Source organism: Xyrauchen texanus, chromosome 30, assembly GCF_025860055.1.
Source record: "Xyrauchen texanus isolate HMW12.3.18 chromosome 30, RBS_HiC_50CHRs, whole genome shotgun sequence".
Taxonomy (NCBI): domain Eukaryota; kingdom Metazoa; phylum Chordata; class Actinopteri; order Cypriniformes; family Catostomidae; genus Xyrauchen; species Xyrauchen texanus.
Genome location: NC_068305.1, coordinates 27,527,916 through 27,540,779, shown reverse-complemented (window position 1 = coordinate 27,540,779; position 12,864 = coordinate 27,527,916). Strand labels below are relative to the sequence as shown.

Below are 12,864 nucleotides of genomic sequence, written 5' to 3'. Positions count from 1 at the left end.
GTGTCAACAGCCAATCAGCATTCTCAGGACATCATTTTCTGATGGATCCAGAGTGATTAGTCACATAAAAAAAAAATTTCAGAGTGCCCATGAACAAAGATTCTAGCATACTGGTTGCATACTTCCTGCCATTGAGAATGTTACCTGATAGCTTTCACCAGGTGTTTTAGACCTCCTTGCATTATACAATATAAAACGTGAACAAAATATTGATCTCTTTAATGAGTGTGTTATATAGTGTTTCTTACCTTTTGCCCTGCAAACTGTACCAGGACATAAGGATCCACAAGGTCTCTGTTTTCACCAATAAAAGCTTTCTTCACGTTTGCCATGATGCTGGTGTTCATTTTAGGAAGCCCCTCAGCTCTATAAATCTTAACATAGAACCGAGCCCACTGTCTCTCTGACGGAACACCCTCTGGCAATAAAAGATTCCTGTAATACACCCAACAGACATGAAAAAGCCAACATGATGCGCACATAAATAAATAAATGCCCTAAATAAAAAAATAAAAAGTAGAATGGAAATTAAAGCATACTGTTCTAAAAACACTGATTAAGCTAAATTTGTCCTTAACAAGCATTTAGTTCTAATGCATTGTTTACTGCATGACTTGTAGATTATTTAATGTCACTATATATGGTGTAGAATGCAGTTTGAATTTCCTTTAATGCCCTGGTGAAAACACCAGCATGAATGTCCATGTTCGTCCATTCTGGATTAATATGGTTAAGTGTGGGTTTGATGCTGATTTTACCAGTGGACTAGCAAAATATAGCTGTGAAACTGATCAACCATCAGGAGCCTTCTGGAAAAACTGGTTGACCAGGGATATCTTGCTGGTTAAACTAAAAGGCACACCAGTATCCCACTGCTAGTAACCAGCATCTAAATCACATTATAAGTTGGTGACCAGCTAAGCTGGTCTTTTCAGCAGGGTGTACTTTGTATAAATTTTTTTTTATATAAAAAATACTCTAAAATATCTAACATAAAAATATTATTTAATGTAAAAGTACAGGGACTATTATCATTCATCAAAGAAGAGATCTGTGTTTCTAACCCCTCTATGTCATCTTCGTCTGTCTCACTGGCCTTGTGGCGAGTCTTGATGTTGTCTCCTTTTCCTACCACTGCAATGTCACACTTAACATAACCTTTGCACCCAGCAGTGATGTCATCAGGGTCAGATAGCATTGCCCACTTGTGATGGAATTGATGTTCTGGTAGAGACATGCATCAATTAATAGACAACCAATTCTGAAATTTTCAGTATAATGAGTGCAACTTTATTCTAACTGACTGCAGACAGGACATCTAAAAAAAAAAAAAGAAGAAAAATGTAATTTGCAAAACAAAATGGCTAGTTATCATTTCCATGGTTACTGACCAGGTTGTGAGTAAACAGTTCCCACATCTAGTTTGAAGGTGCCCACCAGGGTGCCACTTCGTAGAAGGTTTTTAGAATGTATTACCTTGAATTATGCATGAAAGAAGAACAGAATTAAAATTAATTCATCCTATAGCCTACAGTATATTTCCAATGGGTTTTCATTTACATTTCTTATGCTAGCCACAATCATATGATGAAAGAGTGTGTAATCTACTCACTGAGATTTTCAAGATTTTATCAAACATGACATCTGGAGGCACATGGAAGTCAAAGACAAAGTACTGTTGGAAAAGAGAGAAAAATATTTAAATGCAATATTATTTGAACAAAGACTTGGTCTGCATAATAATATACAGTTTATTTAACAATGCTGTAGGACTACAGTATTGTCTTAATGTTTTAGGTCTTGATATTAGCAACTAGAATGTAAAATTAGATTATTCTTGCTAGTCTAATATGATGTTCATCAGACCCTCTATAAGAAGCTACCAAGCAGCCTTTTAGACAGCCAAGTGAAAATCGTATTTCAGCAATTGAGGAGGTGAACATAACCTCATTGTAGTATGGACAGTTTGTGGACTCTTTCATGGATGTGTACTTCTTCTCCTCTCCGATTTCCACACACACCACAGGATCCATATTCAAACCAATCAGCTGACGAGCCTCAATAACTGTAACACTGATCTGCAAGACATTTTGAATTGGGACATTATCCATAAAATCGTTTGGTTACGTATGTAACCTCCGTTCCCCGAGGGAGGGAACGACACGTTGTGTCGGAGAAGCGACACTAGGTGTCTCTCTTGAGCGCCGATATCCACCTCTGATCTATGAAAAAAGGCCAATGAGAGTTGGCAGCCAGTATTTGCATGTCCCGCCCCCGGACATACGGGTATTTAAGCGGCGCAAATACGGGAGTTCATTCAGGATTTTTCTGAGGAGCCGGAAATGGTCTGGCCACAACAGTGGCTCGGTTCAGCGACATGGCGGAGGAAAGACACAACGTGTCGTTCCCTCCATCGGGAAACGGAGGTTACATACGTAACCAAACGTTCCCCTTCTGTCGCTCTCTCCACGTTGTGTCGGAGAAGCGACACTAGGGGACCCATTCCAATCTTGCCATGCGCTGAACCGTGTACGTGAACCGCCGATACAGAGGCGGGCAGGGATTTCATCCAGTGCCGCGCATCGTCTGTACCTGGCTGCACGTAATGCCCCAATGCCCCATAAGAACATCGGGATCCTTCTAGTTACCCTGGGAGGGGAACAAGGCGATGTTTGCCAACATGGGAACGGGCCAGCCTGGCTGGGCCTCTTTTCTCTCTATGTTTCTCGCATAGAGCAATCACGGCCGGGGCCCTTACACGCATATAGGGAAGGGGGTCTTACCCAGACCCTGCGGAGACTACACCTGCCCTTTTTCTTGGGGAGGAAAAGTGGTAGACACGTCACACGGCCGTCTTAGGGCTCGTGTGGAAAGTATGGTGCGGTGGTAGATCCAGCCTCGAAAGGGGAGTTGCTACAGCACGGCGACCGGGCAGCTGTAACTGCCTAAGGGAGACACGGGGGTCCGCTCGTAAGGGGACAGAACCGTGGAATTACACAGAGGGGGAGTCCGAACCGGAGGCCTTCTTATTTTACTTGTGGAGCCCCTATACCAGTACGGGGTGGCCATCAGGGTACCCGCAGTGGCTTGGGTCGGCGAGTTCCTCCGCTGAACCGCGGACCCGGAGGGCTGGGGAGGAATCGACCAGGGTCCCAACTTCGGAGTGGGAGCCCTGGGAAGAAGGCGCACTACTTTACCTTGACGTCAGGAAAGGGCGCTGAGCGCAAGCGATCCACCCGGCCAGTCGGTCTACGTGTTACCGAGTTCTACGGGCTCGGACCTGAGAAAACACGAGACGCAACCGACTCAACGCAGAGCTTGTAAAACCTCGCGAAGGTGTTGGGTGTTGCCCAACCCGCGGCTCTACAGATGTCTGCTAGGGAGGTGCCCTTGGCCAGTGCCCACGAGGACGCAACACCCCTTGTTGAGTGAGCTCGGACCCGCAAGGGTAGGGGCACGGCCTGGGTGTGATAAGCCAATGTGATGGCATCGACAACCCAGTGGGCGAGCCTCTGTTTGGAGACGGCATTCCCTTTCTGCTGTCCCCCAAAGCAGACAAAGAGCTGCTCAGAGCGTCTGGTGCTCTGTGTGCAGTCCAGGTAAATGCGCAGGGTGCGCACTGGACACAGCACGAAAGGGCTGGGTCTGCCTCCTCCCGGGGCAGCTTGCAGGTTCACTACCTGATCTCGGAAGGGTGTGGTAGGAACCTTGGGCACATAGCCCGGTCAGCGGTCTTAGGATCACAGACGTATCTGCCGGACCGAACTCCAGGCAAGTGTTGCTGACAGAGAACGCTTGCAGGTCCCCGACCCTCTTGATAGAGGCGAGTGCGATCAGCAGGGCCATCTTAAGAGAGAGGGCCCTGAGTCCAATTGATTCAAGCGGCTCGAAGGGAGGTCTCTGGAGTCCTGCCAAGACTACCGAGAGATCCCAGGAGGGAACTAGGCCTGGCCGGGAGGGATTCAACCTCCGGCGCCTCGGGAACCTGAGGATCAGGTCGTGCTTACCCAAAGACTTGCCGTCTACAGGATCGTGGTGGGCGGCAATGGCGCAACATACACCTTGAGGGTGGACGGGGACAGCCTCCTGTCCAGCCTCTCCTGTAGGAACAGGAGCACTGACCCGATCACGCATCTCTGCGGGTCTTCAGTTCGGAAGAACACCAATCTGCGAACAAACGCCACTTTAGGGCGTAAAGGTGCCTGGTAGAGGGGGCTCTGGCTTGGTTGATTGTATTCACAACGGTCGCCGGTAAGCCGGCTAGCTCTTCCGCATCCCGTCCAGGGACCAGACGTGGAGGTTCCAGAGGTTTGGGCGCGGGTGCCAGAGCGTGCCCCGTCCCTGAGAGAGGAGGTCCTTTCTCAGGGGAATTCGCCAGGGAGGAGCTGTCGCGGAAGCCTGAGTTCCGAGAACCAAGTCCGAGTGGGCCAGTAGGGGCCACTAGCGTGACTTGCTCCTCGTCCTCCCTGACCTTGCACAGCACCGGTGCAAGAAGGCTCACTGGGGAAATGCGTACTTGCGCAGCCCCGAGGGCCAGCTGTGTGCCAGCTGCGTCAGTCCCGAGGGGAGCCTCTGTTAGGGCATACCAGAGCGGGCAGTGGGAGGTTTCCTGGGAGGCTGAACAGGTCTACCTGGGCCTTGCCAAACCATTCCCAAATCAGCTGGACCGACTGGGGTGAAGCCTCCACTCCCGCCGGGCAGGCGTTGTTGTGATAGCGCGTCTGCTACGACGTTGAGCTTGCCGGGATGTGAGTGGCACGCAGCTGACTTGAGTCACTGCTGGCTCCATAGGAGGAGACGGCGGGCGAGTTGTGACATGTGGTGGGAGCGTACGCCGCCTTGGCGATTTATGTACGCCACCACCGTGGTGCTGTCCGATCTCACCAGGACGTGTTTGTCCCGAACTAACGGGAGGAACTTCCTGAGGGCAAGAAGGATGGTCAGCAACTCCAGGCAGTTGATGTGCCAACGCAGCGGGGGCCCCTTTCCAACGGCCCGCTGCTGTGTGCCCGCTGCACACGGCACCCCACCCGGACCGGGAGGCGTCGGTTGTGACCAGAACGCGTTGGGACACCTGCTGCAGGGGCACTCCTGCCCGTAAAAAGCAGAGGTCTGTCCAGGGTCGGAGTGTTTTGAGGCAGGCGGGGGTGATCCTTACCCGATGCGTGCCGTGGTGCCATGCTTGTCTCAGGACTCGACTCTGGAGCCAGTGCTGGAGTGGTCTCATATGCATCAACCCCAGCGGCGCGACCGCCGCGGAGGATGCCATATGCCCCAGGAGCCTCTGGAAAAGTTTTAGAGGGACCACTGTGCCTGGCTTGAAGGAAGTGAGGCAGTCCAGCAACCGACTGAGCACGCTCGCTCGTGAGATGTGCTGTCATTGAGACTGAGTCTAACTCCAACCCGAGAAAAGAGATGCTCTGAACCGGAGTGAGCTTGCTCTTTTCCCAGGTGACCTGAAGCCCCAAGCGGCTGAGGTGCCAGAGCACCTGGTCTCTGTGTGTGCATAGTAACTCTCAAGTGTGTGCTAGGATGAGCCAGTCGTCGAGGTAGTTGAGAATGCGGATGCCGGCTACTCGTAGCGGGGCAAGGGCCGCCTCTGCGACCTTCGTGAAGACGCGAGGGGACAGAGACAGGCCGAAGGGGAGGACTTTGTACAGAAACGCCTGGCCGTCGAACGCGAACCGTAAGAAGGGTCGGTGTCGTGGCAGAATTGAGACGTGGAAGTACGCGTCCCTCAGGTCTACCGCTGCGAACCAATCTAGATGCTGAACGCCAGCCAGAATATTTCTCTGCGTGAGCATTTTGAACAGGAGTTTTAACAAGGCCCGATTGAAAACTCGCAGGTCCAGGATTGGTCGTAAGCCACCGCCTTTCTTGGGTACAATGAAGTAAGGGCTGTAGAAACCCTTCCTCATTTCGGTTGGAGGGACGGGCTCTACCGCGCCCTTGGCTAAGAGGGTTGCGATTTCCGTGCGCAGGGAACAGGCATGCTCGCCGTGTACTGCGGAAAAGCGGATGCCCCTGAAGGGGGGCGGGAGCCGGGCAAACTGAATTGCATAACCGAGTCGAATGGTCCGGTGCAGCCAGCGTGATGCGTTGGGAAGCGAAAGCCACGCTTCCCAGCTCTGCACTAGAGGCACCAAAAGGACGAGTATTTTGGACGTACCCGGCAGGGCCTCGCAGCGGGGCGGAACAGGTAATGCAGCGTCGGGCGGCTTCGTTGCGGCCTGAGGCTGAGGTGCTGAGAATAGACTCAAAGCACTTACCTTGCTCCGCGCGCCCGGCAGGGGGCGGGTTCGTGACTGAGGAGGAGGTCCGACGTCGGCGTCCTCTGGACTCGTCTGAACCGGCCAGCCGGGGGACAGTCGTGGGCAGGCGGAAGGTGGGATCGCCGCGTCCGGTGTACCGGGACTGTCGTAATCTGCAAGCACATTGCCGTGAGAATGGCATTTGCGGGCCAGGTGACCCAGAGGCAAAGGAAATAGCTCTTTTATGTGGGTACCACAGCCCCCGTCAGGGGGTGTGGCAAATGAAAAAACCAAGGATTCTCCACCCGGCCCTCCACCGGGGGACGGAGCGGTCTTACCACCTCCGGAGCTAACGTCTTCGGCTCTGGGTCGGCTGTCTCAGGAACGCTTGGGAGCCTTCCGGGTCCTAGAGGGGGTTCGTGAGACAGGGGGCATACGCCGCCTGCGGGGTGCTCGACGCTGGGGCTGAGAGCTGGGCCCGGGTTGGGGCGGAGCAGGAGCTGGTTTCCTCGGCATAGGGAGATGCCCTCGGCGAGCAGATGGGGCAGGGCCCGTAGCGGCAGGTGTGCGGCGGGGCATGATGTGAGAGATGGCCTCCGTCTGCTTCTTCACCGCGGAGAACTGTTGGGCGAAGTCCTCGACAGTGTCGCCGAAAAGGCCAATCTGGGAGACAGGTGCGTCCAGGAAGCGGTTCTTGTCAGCCTCACGCATCTCGACCAGATTGAGCCAGAGATGGCGTTCCTGGACCACTAGGGTGGCCATCGCCTGTCCGAGTGCCTGCGCTGTGGCCTTCGTCGCTCTCAGGGCGAGGTCGGTCGCTGAGCGCAGTTCCTGCAGCACATCAGGATCAGGTCCACCCCCGTGCATGCTTCTGAGTGCTTTGACCTGGTGGACTTGCAGGAGGGCCATCGCATGCAGGGCGGAGGCAGCACGTCCAGCCGCACTGTAGGCCTTCGCGTTGAGCGAGGATGTTGTCCTACAGGGCTTGGATGGGAATACGGGGCAGCCACGCCAGGAGGTAGGGCTACCGGGGCATAGATGGTACGCAACTGCCCTATCGACCTGGGGAATTGCCCCGTATCCATGGCGCTCTCCGCCGTCGAGGGTGGTGAGAGTGGAGCGGGTGGCACCTAGACGAGTGGAGAGCGGGGCTCTCCACGTAGACGTCAGCTCGTCATGCACCTCTGGGAAAAACGGGACCGGGGGGATGCATGGCCGCGAATGGCGCGCTGTCCCCAGGAACCAGTCATCCAACCGTGAAGGCTGTGGGGAGGATGGAGGGTTCCAATCCAACCCCACGCTCACGGCGGCCCGGGAAAGCATGTCAGACATCTGAGCATCGGCCTCAGCCTGGGCCTGCTGGCCCGAAGGCGGCAGTCCAGGGGAGTCCTCGGCATCAGACATCACACTCTCCGATGCGGCGGTGAGCTCATCTGCTTCGGGCTCGGGAGGATAGACAGCCAGGCCGTGAGGCGAGCCGCTATCGCCGCGAGCGTGGACGGGGACCAGCGAGCGTGTCGGGAACGGGAGGTTCGCGGGGGCTACCCAGCGAAACTGCACCCGCTGCCGCCTCAAATCGCCCCAGCGCCAACCGCATCGTCCTCAATCCCGTGGGAAGAAGGAACAATGCGGGGTGCAGCTGGGGTGGCTTGCTTTCTGTTGAAAGCAAGCCGCGACCGCAACGTGGTCATGGTCATGTTCTCGCAGTGAGAACATGAACCATCCACAAACGCTGCCTCGGTGTGATCGCGGCCCAAACACACGAGACAGCGTCTGTGGCCGTCTGAAGCAGAGAGGCTTCTACCGCATCCAGGAACAACACAGGGGCGGAAGGGCATCTTGAAAAAGACGCATCCTGAAAAGGACGTTCAACGCCGCTGTGTTTTGCTCTTTTAGAGAAATTCACTCTTTTAAGGGAAATAACTCTTTAATACACAGTATGTGTGTGTGTCTGTGCTGTCGAAGCGCTCAGGGGCAACAATGCACACCGTGCAAAGTAGGAGAAAGCCGCTGTTGTGCACCGTCAAATCCAACAGCATGCAGATCGTCAGAGGAAACAAGAACGTAGTGGTGTTCTCTCACCACTCGCAGCAAAACTGCAGACAGACCATCGGCTCCGAAGAAATTTTCTGAATGAACTCCCGTATTTGCGCCGCTTAAATACCCGTATGTCCGGGGGCGGGACATGCAAATACTGGCTGCCAACTCTCATTGGCCTTTTTTCATAGATCAGAGGTGGATATCGGCGCTCAAGAGAGACCCCTAGTGTCGCTTCTCCGACACAACGTGGAGAGAGCGACAGAAGGGGAACATATATTTGAGAAAAACTAAATCTTAGATGCTAAGACTAATGAGGTTGTGTTACCCTATGAGCTAAAGGTGTTATGCCTTAATTAGCATTGAGGACCAATTAGATACAATTGCTTTAAGAAAATCAAATGACAAATGATCTATTATATTTGATCTTTGAAAAGTCAAAAAATCTAAGGCTGCATATGAACAAATGCCAAAGCTAAACTTGGTCAACAGAGGGAAAAAAAATATTGTAATTGTGTTCTGATTTAGCTTGTGTGCACAGCTCTTATATGAGCTGTGGCATCTAATTCAGATTTACTATTGTACAGTTTAAATGAACTACCAAACTGCTCACTCTTATTTTTCATGTGTTGGTGATGTCTATATTACACTCCAAAGCAAAATGTCCATGCAACATTTTAAACGTAATATACTTCTCTGCACAAAATAAAAGAAACTGGGTTCCAGAAGAAAGCAGACAATAATAGTTGTTATTGCTGCAGTGATTTTAATCTGCAAATGGGTCCCAAAAGTTAGTGAATGAAAGAGAAAGCAAAATGAGGTTCGAGCCTCCAGCACAAATATGAAAGGGGATACATAAAGAAAAATAAAAAATCAAAATAAAACACTTACACAGCACACAGGAGAGATATGCAATATGGATTCTCTGCATTTATAGTACAAGAATTACTCAGTGCCAGCACTGAAATGAAATTTTATTCAACTGCTCAAAACAACAGCCATGCAAAAGACAATTATATAGTAAACATCAAAGACTATTCTGAAACATTGAAGCTTAAGGGCTAAGTTGCTTATTTGGGTCAGTTCTGTACAATATATTCAGGGCATTGATCAGAAAACACTACTCAATGATAAACGTTAACATGCCTGCATGGCAATTCAAGGCAACGTCGTTACTGTCTGTGCAAAAGCTGGAAAGTTATTCAGCTGTGTGAGGCTGCATGAAATAACTCCACAAACATCAATGGAAGTTTGCTCAGCACTATCATCTCTGTTTTTCTCCATTTGCCTCTCTTCATACCTGATAATCCACTGGACGTCCAGAGCTGGGCTCCATCTTAATTTCAGGCTTTGATCTAAAAAACATGAATGGAGGATCAAACTCTATGGAAAACATTTAAACAGAACACAACAAATAACTTTTTTATCAGTTATTTTATTGATTTTATTACATGAAAACAAGATAATTGACTTGCAAAATATAATAAGACTTGTTTTCATAGAAAATATCTTGAATTTATTTGAATATATGTTGTTTTAGCAATGTATAGATTTATTTCAAAAAAAAATTTTCTTGAAAAGGAAGGAAACAGATTAAGAAAAAAACAAACAATATATATATATATATATATATATATATATATATATATATATATATATATATATATATATATATATATATTGGCAGGGGAAAAACTCTCTCCACAAAAGAACATAAAAAAAGCTTTCTTCACAGTGACCTTTTCAAAGGACGAAAACAGATAAACTTGGTCATGCAAAAGTGTATTGCCTTAAAATGCACCAGGGACACATCAGAAATCTGACCTTTTGTTAGAAACATTAGTGGTTACTGCAGTAACAGAGGCCAGTGAGATGGCATCAAGGTCCAGTCCACCACTCAGACGCATCGCCTTTCGATCCAGATCTTCTGCATCCAAAATGGCTGAATCATCTGTGCACAAGACTACAGCTGAGTTTAAATGCATGATACCTTCAGTCTACAGTACTGACTTTCCCCTTAAGAATCAAGAAGGACACCAAACTGTAGTAAAAATGGGTTGCAGGTCTATTTTGTTGGATTTTAAGGTAGCAGGAACAAAACAATGCTGATTGCAAATAATACATTTACAAAACTAGCCATATACAGTACTGCTAATCGTGCGTAGTTAGGATAGCAAAATAAATGGATTACATAGACAATAAATGAATGGCAACTAAGGCCTTCCTCAGCCACATAACAAAGTGCACTGCATCTATGTGTACATCTGCAGTAAATTCGGGTTGGACTTAATCATTTAATCATTATTCTTGCAATTCGTACAAAACCCTTTAGTTTAAATATTGGACACCATCATCTACTCAGGTCACTATTTTAAACCTTTACTTGTATTACACATAGATATAAAATAATGGATCAAGAGGAACAAGCACCACACATTCAGGATTTTAAGAAATTACAGTTTATTTTTGTACACGCATGATTTTCTGTAAAGCTGCTTTGAAGAAGAAGCGCTACACAAATGAAAATATCAATTGTTAGGCTGGTAAATTACACTTTGGCTGCTGTTTATATGTTTACAAAATGGTCGATTTATATTCCTAATCAGTTTATATGCCATGTTTATACTTTTACATATTATCGGGGCTAAGCAGTTCATGGTCAAATTAATAAATATCATGTTTGTTTTTAAGGCCTTTTTTTCTTTTTTTCTTTTTTTACTTTTTGTGATAAACAATTCTGGAACTGTGTTGGGTCGAACACTTAATATGCAATTGAAATTTGGGTCCTGATGCAAAACCAGTTGAGAACTACTGATGTAAAGTATAATTAAATTACTTTAATAAATAAGTACTTAATTAGTAAACAAAATGTCCTGTAAATACTGTAAAAGAGCCTTAGTGTGCTCTGAGCACTAATATTATCATAAATGCAGAAGAGCTCAGGTTTGACACAATATCATTTTGCTTTACCAGTAATAAAGATTGCAGCGCTAATCTACCCTGTGCTCAATGAGCTCCAGCACATTTATGTATGCTTTCCTGTTTTCCCCATAAATCAATCAATACATATCTTCCTCCGCTTTGCAAACCCAGCTCTCTAATGAGCAGCAATATTCACCTCCTTTTTTGTGGTCCTCTTTCGAGCTGCGCACCTTGCCCCGTTTCATGGCTGAAAACACTGCTTTTCCTGCTCTACAACATAAAACATACATTTAGATGAATGGGAAATGTAGTGACAACATTTGCACTGTGATTCATTGTTCATTCACCTCTACCTCTGGGGCTGCCAAACTGAATAATTTATTGAATATATAAGACTGAACTAAGAAATGTGGTCATTTGAATGGACATAACAAGTAGTGATCAGTCTGGATACATTCCACAATTTCTTAATCTTTCAATGACATAATCTATTAATAATAATGTACATAAGGGTAGCTCAGCGAGTAAAGACACTGACTACCACCCCTTGAGTCATGAGTTCGAATCCAGGGCATGCTGAGTGACTCCAGCCAGGTCTCCTAAGCAACCAAATTGGCCCGGTTGCTAGGCAGGGTAGAGTCACATAGGGTAACCTCCTCGTGGTCGATATAATGTGGTTCTCGCTCTTGGAGGGACGCGTGGGGAGTTGTGTGTGGATGCCGCAGAGAATAGCGTGAAGCCTCCACACGTGCTATGCCTCTGCGGTAACACGCTCAACAAACCACGTGATACGATGCACGGTCTGACGGTGTCAGACTGAGATTCGTCCTCTGCCGTCTGGATTGAGGTGAGTCACTACACCACCACAAGGACTTGGAGCGCATTAGGAATTGGGCATACCAAATTGGGGAGTAAAGGGGAGAAATAATAATAATAATAATGTTCATACGGGTTCCATATACATAGCATATCTCAATAGACATTTGTTAAAAAAAATTATCAATGGATAGATATCAAAACAGATTTCAAGTATCCAAATCATTTCCATATTCTCAACATATCTTTTATTTTTAATTCACATAAAGAAGTTTTATAGACAGCACACACTGTGAAGATGGTTTATACGCCGCAGGAGAACAATCAAATCATCACTACTGGAGCGAGACTGGTGTTCCCATGACGGAAAAGTCCAGTGATATTTATCATTCAGACGAGACGCTTGTTTCAACAGTGGGACCCCACTCACAATAGCTCCAATAGTATCCAATAACTCTGCACTGATATTATGGTGATTAGATATCAGTTCAACTACAAAGGCTTGATGATGTCACAGGCTGGCTGGACAAATGAGGGTCCTTAATTATTCAACAAGATGGGTACAATCCTCCAATTAGCTGTGATCCATGGATACAGATACTTATTCAGGACCAGATGAAAGAAATACAGATCATTTTGGTCTTTCATTTTCTTTGAGCATTTTAAACAGAGTGAAAATGTGTCAAGCGCGCACTTAGTTCTCCATTATTTGAATGAATTACATAACCAAATAAGAAGAAATTACCTCTTGAGTCAGGACTGATTATTTTTTTGCAATTAAGTTATTTTTTCCACCTTAGTCTAATGATGGACGTTTCGTCACCCCAAAATTTTCATC

General features: G+C 47.8%; 1 protein-coding gene across 1 annotated transcript in view; it reads right to left on the bottom strand.

Moving 5' to 3' along the window:
* Positions 1-12,864, bottom strand: part of LOC127623751 (otoferlin-like) — a 104,753-nt gene that overhangs the window by 38,004 nt on the left and 53,885 nt on the right. The window contains exons 6-13 of the mRNA XM_052098234.1: positions 11,407-11,480; positions 10,113-10,239; positions 9,589-9,643; positions 1,947-2,078; positions 1,613-1,675; positions 1,392-1,476; positions 1,065-1,224; positions 249-435 (exon numbers count right to left, since the gene is read on the bottom strand). Coding sequence (XP_051954194.1) covers positions 249-435; positions 1,065-1,224; positions 1,392-1,476; positions 1,613-1,675; positions 1,947-2,078; positions 9,589-9,643; positions 10,113-10,239; positions 11,407-11,480 — 883 coding nt within the window. The remainder of the gene's footprint in view (positions 1-248; positions 436-1,064; positions 1,225-1,391; positions 1,477-1,612; positions 1,676-1,946; positions 2,079-9,588; positions 9,644-10,112; positions 10,240-11,406; positions 11,481-12,864) is intronic.